This window comes from Nelumbo lutea, chromosome 7 (assembly GCF_056320005.1).
Source record: "Nelumbo lutea isolate HS-2025 chromosome 7, American lotus-T2T, whole genome shotgun sequence".
NCBI lineage: Eukaryota > Viridiplantae > Streptophyta > Magnoliopsida > Proteales > Nelumbonaceae > Nelumbo > Nelumbo lutea.
Window position 1 is genome coordinate 32,122,326 of NC_142690.1, and position 9,730 is coordinate 32,132,055.

Here is a 9,730-nt window from a genome sequence, read left to right on the forward strand (position 1 = left end):
CACCCCTAGATTGCAGCTAGGGATGTCAATTGGATTGGATTTGGTCCAATCCGATCCAGTCCAATGTGAGTCCATTATAAATGGACCAGGTCCAATCCAGTCCAATGAATATTTTGGACCAGTCCAATTCAATGTCTGGACCATCCAATCTGTTCAAATTGTTTTGATTTAGATTGGTTTCAACCCAAACCTGGTCTATTGACACCTATATTCTTATCTTATATCAATGAACCAGATATTGGCTTAATCCAACCTAATCCCATATAAATTTATTATGGACGGAACAGGTCCAATCCAATCTAATAAATATTTTGGACCGGATTGGTCTAATCCAATATGTCTTATTAGTCTGTCCAATCTGTCCAAATTGATTTTGAACTGGACGAGGTCCAATCCAAAACCAGTCCATTGACACCCTTAGCTATAGCAACAAGATGTGGGGAAAGAGATCAGGTTAACTCAAGCATCAAAATCCAAGGAGACAAGCACATGGAATTGGCTGATGTTCTAAAAATTATGGAGATACATAAGAGTGAAGAAGTCTTTCTTTAAGTGGTATCTTCCATTAGCCTACAAGTAGGCAGGAACTATACATAAATTAGTGGGGATAGACACTGATACAGGGTTGTCCTCTTTCCATCTTGGTCTGAAGGGGAAAGACTCGTGTAGAAATAACAGGAATACCCCTTCTCAAAGACTCATGTGAGCCTATAAAACAAGAACCGATAAGTCAAATGACTATTATCAGCTACATAGTTACTTCCCTAAGATTACTCATGCTCGCTTGTGAAACTGGGTCTAGGTCATTATTATTTTATGGGATTATAGATGATAAGGGCAACTTTTGGGCCCTAATATCATTAAAGATAATCCTTTTAATATAATTTCTAAAATAGATTAACTTTTTAAAAAATATATCAAATAAGGAAAAAGACACTACTCATCTTCTTCCTCCAAGCAAACCAGTGGTGAGTCGCCTGAACCCAGAGGATTGCTGATGACACTAAGCACCTGGTGGTTGGCATTGTTGAACAGAGACCCGTGACTCGGAGGTGCTTAGTTTCCTGAACCTAGAGGATTTCCGATGCCCCATCTCTCTTGAGATTATGACCGGTCCTGATGGTTTCTTTCATTTTAAGATTAAAGTATCATCCCTCTCTTCTCCCCTATTAGTTATTACCAGAGTATTTTGGTAACCCTTTCAATTTAGGTGTGACATCTCTTCTCCCCTGTCCCAGAACAGGGGAGAAGCTAACAAATACAGAGTTGGTCCCCAATACAACTCTTAGAAAAAGTCCCATCTCTCTTCCTCTCCTACCGCCTCTACATGAAGCCATTTTCCTCTTGGAGGAAAAATGATTCAAAGAAACTCCATGTCAATAGATTGGCGGTAGTCATTGGTGTAGTAGAGGCAATGTCGTCAGATTGGTGTTTCCAGAGGTGAGTGGAGGTGGGTGGAGGCGGTGGCGGCGCTGGTGGATGATGGTCATTGAAATTCGTAGGGCTGGGGCGGAAGTGGTTTGGAAGACGAAGAAGATGAATAGTATTTTTGCCCTTATTTACTATATTTTTTTAAAAGTTAACATATTTTAAAAATTATATTGGAAGGATTATTTTTATTGATATTAGGACCCAAAAGTTGCCCTTATCAACTACAGTCCCTTATTTTATTATAATTTAAAAAAAATCTTGTTTTATTAAACTGAGTCCGGGTCAACTGGACTCCAGACCTGTAGAGGCGGTTCATTCAAGCAGTGGAGCAGCTAGGTATGGATAAGGCAGTCCCCTCAAGAGTTTTGGAGGTCATGGGAATCGATTGTGTTACCCACCACAACATTGCTAGCCACCTTCAAGTACTCATCTTTCTTAGTTGTTGAGACTGTTTCCTTCGTTAGCTCACTTGGGTTTTTTGAGAATTTCATCAACTTTTCTAGTGTTAAAAAATATGTTGAAGAATGGAGGCCATACGTGGGGAGCTCCAGCTTGGCTCTTTAGTTTATACAAGTTCATGAGAAGAGATTCCAAAATCTGAAATCTCGACTAGTATGAAACGAAAAGTATATTTATCTGAAAACTTGCATTTCTTTTACCAAATTTAATGAGAATATTCAGAGAATTATATAATTTTTATTTTTGTAGAAATGTCGATCACATCAGAAACATTTTCTAGCATGGGAGGCTGAGGCGGGGAGCTGGAGACAGAGACAACAAATGTACGGTGGCGCCGGAGGAGGGAGTGTCAGAGATATGAACCCTCCTAGGTGTCCAAGATTCAAAGTCTGTGTGGTGTGTGTTTCGATTGCAAACAAAATGTTAGGATTCGAGCCAGATCTGCAATGGCAACGGTATGCTTTGTTGCACAACAGGTGAGAGTTCCAGAAGTCAAAACATGATGGAAGATAGGAGGAAGAGGAAGAACAAGTCGGGTTTGAGTTTGAATAATTGAATTAAACCTACAAAAAAAAAAGGAGTTATAACAAACTCAAGGATACTTTAACATATTTGCCCAAGGTTAAAACCCTTTGTTTTTACTACGAGGATTGAGCTGTTCAGTATTTCTGCTTGATCCAAGATAAGAACTCCATTACCCTATTCTCTCAAGGTAACCAAGATCGTTCTCTACTTCTCTCTACCAAAACAACGTACAAACAAAAAAAAAGTGGGCTAGTCACAGATAATTAAGATTGAGATACAAGAAGTGAAGAAAGCTCCAAAGTTTACTATATAAACAAAACAAAGTTGAAAGACATACAAGGAAATATTTGTCATATCTAGAGGTATAAATCGAGCTATGCTGCCGGTGGGCTGGCCCGGCACGACAGTCTAAGGGCTGTATTGAGCCTGGGGTTTTAGGTCCATGGGCTGGCACAATACGACACGACCCATATATATATTATATATATAAACAATATATTATAATTATATAATAATATATAGTATATAATATATTAATAAAATAAATATATTTTCTTTAATTTTACTATACTAATTTATTTAATTATTGTATATATAAGCAATTGTATACAGAAAATTCATATAAAATTAAAATTTTAAAATTTGTCATTTTTTTAAATAAATAGCTTTGGCCCGACGCACGACCCAACCTGGCCCAAGGCTTGGCCTGTGGCATGGGCCCACACGGGCCTGGGCCGTGGGCCGTGCTGGGCCGACCCCCAAAATTTTCACCGGGAAGGGCAGCACGACCCGTAACACCCCGCACTTTGTACGGGCCACCTGCGGGCCGTTCCATGCTGGCCCGGCACAGCCCACTTTACATTTACACCTCTAGTCATATCCGACCTTCCTACCCAACAACCAGGATGATTTAATAAGTATACAAAATCTATATACCCAGATACAGAGAGGAAACGACTGGACATAGTGTCAAATATTAAGCTTACACCAGAAGTTGGAATATCAAAGATGGTATAGCAGACTTCTACAGGTATCCAGGTATCATAGAAGAAACTATACAATGCAAATTTAATACAAATTCATAAATGAAGAAAATGGGCAAACATATATAAACATTACAAGCAGCTGCATCTAAATATATATCAACTATGATGTTAAAATTCCTACCTATCCAAAAGGGTATAAAAGATGTGAAAAGGAAGCACAACAGAATAACAGTCAATAACATAAAACGAACTTAAGTAGCTAATGACAAAAAATACTGTAAACCACTCAAACTTATGAATACTTTCATCAGTTCATGTATTGCAGAACAAGTTTTCTGGATCATATGTGCTGTCCATTTAGTGCTGCCCATGTTGTTAAGTGTATACAAATTTTCCCCTGCTGCACAGAAGCAGGGATGATGAAATATTTATTAACTGATTCTTTGAATGATATGGACAATTCCCAGGATGCTACCACAGAATTAATTTTATATTAAGTAGAAGTATTCCTTGAAGAGCATAATCATGTCATTTGCTTCAAAGTAAATTCCATACATGCTTGCCAACAAAAGCATAATGAGGAATATCAGAATTCAGAACCCTATGTTACCCAGATACACAAGGATATCCAGGTACTATAGATGTCTAAAAACTCACGGTTCTTTTTTTTTTTTTTTTTTTTTTTTATATCTATTATTCACTAGAAAACAGCAAGGGAAAGAGAGAATGAGAGGAAGAGAGGAGAAGAGAGGGAGAGGAAGAGAAAAGTTTGAGAGGCAAGAATCTGGGCTAGCGGCGTCCCCTTGTCTATTTATACTTAAGTGACAGAAAATAAAAAGGGAAGTTACAGAAGTGCCCTTGTGGCACAAGCTATTATAAGACATTGTTACTACATCTGATCTTTCTTCAATTTTCTTGGCATAAAATCAAAAGAATAGCATGTCATAAAAAATGTCTACTTGCACCAAAATTGTCATAAATCAAGTCTTACCAGAATCTAGGGTTTACAGATGAAGGATTGCAGGTTTATTGTATTTTTTTGAAGGTAAAAAAGAAAATTCATTAAAAAGAAGCAAATATAACCTAGAGAGATGTTGAGGTTACACCTCCAAACAAAGCTAAGGATTGCAGGTTTATTGTATGGCCGTTGATGTTATCCATACAAATGGTGGCATAGATAGTGCTCCAAGAACTGTGCAATCAGATTTTTTTTGAAGATAAATAAAAAATAAACTTTATTAGAGAGAAAGGAAAGGAAATTGCAGCAGGGTGATACGGAATCACTCAACAATAGCAGACCTAAAAAACAACAGACCCACCCTAACAAAGCCCCTAAAAACAGAGAAAAAACATACAGACATACCAAAGCACCTTAAGAAACAAACCCATATCCAAATATATCCAATTCCAATATAATATGATGAATAATCATCCAATATGATGATTTAGGTTAAATAAGAGTCAAATAATGAAGAAGAATAGAAAAGAGGAAGAAGGAAGAAAAGTTTGAGTAAAAGGGGCAAGTATCTTTCTTGGTTATCATACCCCAGTCATTAGTATTTGTACTAGAGTGTGAAATAATTACAAACATACCTCTCATTAGGCGCCCCATTATTAGATTGATTACAATGACTAAAATACCCTCAACAATTATATTACCCACTGAACATAATTGTTGCAATGGAGAGTATAAAACAAGCAAGTCTGGAGAAGGATAAAGAAAAGAGTCAAGAATCTCGGGTGGAGGTAGAAAGAGAAGAAAATTTTTGGATTAGGGTAAAGAAATGACAATAATTTTTCATAAATAGCTTCCGTAATGTGATAATGGTAATAATTTTTCAAGAACAAATGGTGCCTCACAAGGTACCTGACAAAATGATTATAATCAGCATATAGGTAGCATAGATAACTGAAGTTCTTTGCCCCCCCCCCCCCCCCCACAAAAAAAAAAAAAAAAAAAAAAAATCGAGTATACCAAATAAGAAACTACAAACACTACAATTTGAATAGAATAATACCAGAAAAGTTTGTACATTCTATGCAACCATTAGCAAAATATACTACATAAGGCAAATATGGTTCTGCATAGGCCAAACATATACAGAGGATAATAGGATAACATAGTCAAGGGCATGGAAATGGGAAAGTAATGAATGTAGTTCATTCTTCATTCAGGAGCCAAAACAGTATTAGGCTCCAATTACAAACTTAGACAAACACATCCAATCATGAACTCAGACAAACTGTTTTTCAATTTGACCATGATCTCTTCTCTTAACCCTTTTTTTCATCATTTCAGACCACCTAGAAAATAAATTGGCAACCGCAAACTTTCCAGAGAACTTCATTTTCTGAGCCAGCTCCCCTAAAATATCAGGCTTCCCAGCTCTAGAGTAATCAGCTGCGAACTTATTGTAATCAAGCTGAGGAACCTTCATTCCTTTCTCTATCATCTCCTCTATGTATTTACAAGCCTCTTCTGGTCTTCCTTGTCTTATGAGCCCCCCAATGAAAACAGTATAAGAATTATCATCAGGGCAACACTCCTTCTGATTCATCTCATCCCAAACAGCACACCCCATCTCATAATTCCCTGCTATGAAGTAGGATTTCATGATCATGTTATAAGTGTGGATTGTTGGCTGGTTACCACTCTCAATCATCTTCTTGTAAACCCTAACTGCATCATCTGGCATTTGCCTATTGGTCATAAGTTTGATCAAGGCATTGTAAGTTCGGCCATCAGGAGGGCATCCCTTCTCTTTCATCTCCTTCAGCAGTCCATACACCTTATCCATCTTCTTTTGGTTTCCAAACCCCACAATCAAACATGTATAAACAGCAGGGTCTGGCTGGCAACCACAATCAAGCATCTCATCAAAGTACTCAACAGCTTGTTGCATCTTACTACCTTTGCACAAATCTCTTATCAAGATGGTATAGCTTCGGACATTTGGAGAAGGACCCTTGGCCTTCATGATCTCAAACAGCTTGATTGCTTCAGATCTCTTCTTACCCCTCAACAACCCTTCAAGCATTATGTTATGGGCTACAATGTCAGGTTTAAGACCCTTATCAATCATCTCATTCCAAACTTTCCCTGCCTCCATTAAATTCTTCACTTTACACCATCCAGCAAGAAGAACTGAATAAGTCTGCAAATTTGGTGGGAACCGATCCTTGAACTTCTCAAAGAGAGCTTGAGCTTCCTTTCCAAGCTTTGCCCTACCCAAGGCGTCAAGCAAGCAATTGAATGTATCAACACCTGCTTTGAACTTATGCTTTTTCATCAACTCAAAAATCCCAACTGCCTTTTTCATATGCCGTGCAGCAGCAAAAGCCTTGATAGCAATGGAGAACGTCTCTACTGTTAGAAGCCCTTGTTTACCCATCTCTTCAAGCATAACCACCATGCTCTCAAACTGCCTCGTCTTCCCAAGTATGCCCATCATTGAATTATACGTTATTGAATTATGTGAAAATCCAGGCCTCTGTCCTGCCCAACAGAAGAATCGGAATGCCGGACGCCAGGCATGCCGGAACCGAGCCAGCACATCCACAACAAGGTCATGAGAGATATCAACTCCGCATTGATCAAGAACCGCTTCCATGCTCCTGTCTGATGTAAACAATTCTTCAATCACCTTGCAGACTCTTTCCACCTCTTTTGGATCTGCAGTGGACTCGAAACACTTGTCCTCACTCCTAATATCCCCACCTTCACCATCTTCCTCCATATCTCCTTCCTCTTCATTTATTCTTGTATCCTCATCTGAAACCCCAGAAAACAACCTAATGTTTGAAGCTTTTGAATTCAAAACAATCATTTTTTCTGGTAGAACGAAGTGAAGCGGCTGTGAATAGGAGCGTAGCCAAATAACTGGAGCAACCCCACTAGAACCATCAAATCGATGATTCAGACAATAACGCAAACAAGAAGGTGGCGCAGATCTAGCGACGAAATCGACATTACCGCCACCACTTCTAGGAATGTCGATTTCTTCCATTGGGTGTCTGTGTGTCGAATATTCGTATGAAACCCCAGAACAACTCCCAGTGCTAAAAACCCTAGAGCCCAGGGCTAGCATTTCTTCTTGTAAAACAAACTCGAGAGACCGTGAAAAGGGATATGACAGAAAGCACGAAACTTCACTACGAGAACGATGGAAACGACCGTGAGGAGGATAATGAATAAAACGAGACAAGGGCAAAGAGCTACCACTAAGAAGGCGCATTTGCTGTCGCCATAACCGTCCTTCTCGTCTGGTTCGTTGTCTCTGACCTCCAGAGCATAGCTTGGAACAGGAGCAGCTGCCATGGAGACCTGGGATTGTAGAAACTTTAGTACCACAGCAGTGAAAATGTCGGACAAAAGTCGAGTCTTTGACGAGGGTTCTCAGGGATGGAGCCGTCATTCGAACGCCATACCACGAATGGATTGAAAGATTTGATGCGGCTCGGAGACGGAGATCGGAGATGTATCCAGATCCAGTTATGAGTCTACTCGGAGTCAAGTACAATCAAATCACTCGCTCATACCACGAATCAAGGATTCTGAATTTCTGACCAGAAGAATTTATGCAAGTTGTGGGACCCGTTAGTTCATGGGTTGAGGTCAAGTCGGCCGCGTTAGGTTGGGTTTAAGAGCACCTTACCCAACCCGAGATGTTTGGCATTGTGCTGATGTGTGTGGGTAAGAAAAATGAATAGGAAATCCTATTTGCACAGAGTGTTCCTCACGCCAATCTCACGGCGTATTCTAATTTTTTCTAGGAGATGTTCATCAATACTCTACCTTTGCCAAATGTTTTCTTTTCCTTATTCCTAATTCAAGAATTGAGTCAATTCCGTTTTAGCGTTATAGGGAAATAGACTTAAACCTCCCATGGTTTATGCTAAATACTAAAACCTCCACTCTTTTCAAAACGGTCTAATGCCTCCCTTGTCAGGTGACATTATTAGACAAAAGTCTCCCCTTCATTAAGAATTTATCAAGGCCAGTTGCATATTAATTGACATATAGTTAAATATTTTCAAAAATCCAATTTTGCCCTCTAAAATATTCCCCATTCAGCAAAGAGACTCATGGGCATTCAATTGACCATTGCAACTATTATTTCATCATCAAGTAGTAAGTTTGAATAAAAAAAAAAAAAAACAAAGTCATCCTCTTGATTTTCTTAGGGACTCTGACTCAACCCTTCTATCTACAGCTATTCTTTGTCTATAGGAGCATTGCCTTCTCGTTTATTGGTCAAAGATTTCTATAGATTATTATTAATTACTCTTAGTTGAGTCAATCATGGCTTCTTCTACAAAATGCCTTGGTTCTTGACCACTTATGTTATGTTCAATTTATCCCAAATTGGTAGTATGGGATGCTAATGTGAGGTATCCCACATTGATAGTATGGGATGTTTTGTGGGGTATATATGTGTTTGGGTTCCGTCTCTCTGACAACTAGCTTTTAGGGGTGAGTTCTCGTAAGGCACATAACAAATGATATCAGAGCCTACACTATGCCTCCCAGTTGCAATCATGTGGTGCAAGTGGTGATGTCATTATTGTAGTGTTCGGCCGAGACTAGGTGGACTAGTGCAAAGCTAGCGTATGTGGGTGTCGAGAATCTAGAGTATGGTGGAATGTTATGATCCATTTGTCCCACATTCATAGTATGGAATGATAATGTAAGGTATCTCACATTGGTAGTATGGGATGCTGTTGTGGGTATATATGTGGTTGGATTCCCTCCCTCTATCAGCTAACTTTTAGGGGTAAGTTCTCCTAAGGAACATAACAACTTCCATGACCTCAACTAGAAAATATCACATTTCTTGATGTAATTTTGACATTCAAAAAACTTCATCTAACTCTAAACATTAGAATGCATTTAGAATTTTTGAAAAAATAAAGCATGAAGATCCAAGTTATTTGTTTACTTGATGAATTTGAGCAAGGCCGAATGGTTGATGTTGTGAAATTATGAATTTTCTTTATAAGAAAATTAAGGATTCAAGTAGCAAAAATTTTGTAGAATTAAGATTGAGATTCTATAGGAATAGGTTTATAATCATGAAGGGAACAACAAATCAACTGTATAAGTACTCAAAGGCTTCATTTCACTCATTAGGTATTGCAGATTCTTGCTTTTTGGATTTGAGGAAAAGAAGAAATGGGTTTTGGAAAATAGAAGAAGGCACAAAAGGTGAAGAGTCTTATTTATCAGGAATTGGGAAGACCTTTGTTACTATTCCAATTATTGCCCAATCTCATTGGATTTGATGAGAGATCCATTTATAACTTCTACCAAGCAAACTTATGACCAATCA

At 38.5% G+C, this 9,730-nt stretch overlaps 1 protein-coding gene across 1 annotated transcript; it reads right to left on the bottom strand.

Annotated features, from left to right (window-relative positions):
• Positions 1-5,380: 5,380 nt before the first annotated feature.
• Positions 5,381-8,183, bottom strand: LOC148845999 (uncharacterized). Its single transcript, XM_088956012.1, has one exon. The coding sequence runs from the start codon at positions 7,814-7,816 to the stop codon at positions 5,636-5,638; it is 2,181 nt and encodes a 726-aa protein (XP_088812138.1). The 5' UTR covers positions 7,817-8,183; the 3' UTR covers positions 5,381-5,635.
• Positions 8,184-9,730: the final 1,547 nt, after the last annotated feature.

What these genes read in the sequence shown, in the direction of transcription:
- LOC148845999 (XM_088956012.1), bottom strand. Translation starts at nt 7,816, where the DNA reads ATGACGGCTCCATCCCTGAGAACCCTCGTCAAAGACTCGACTTTTGTC.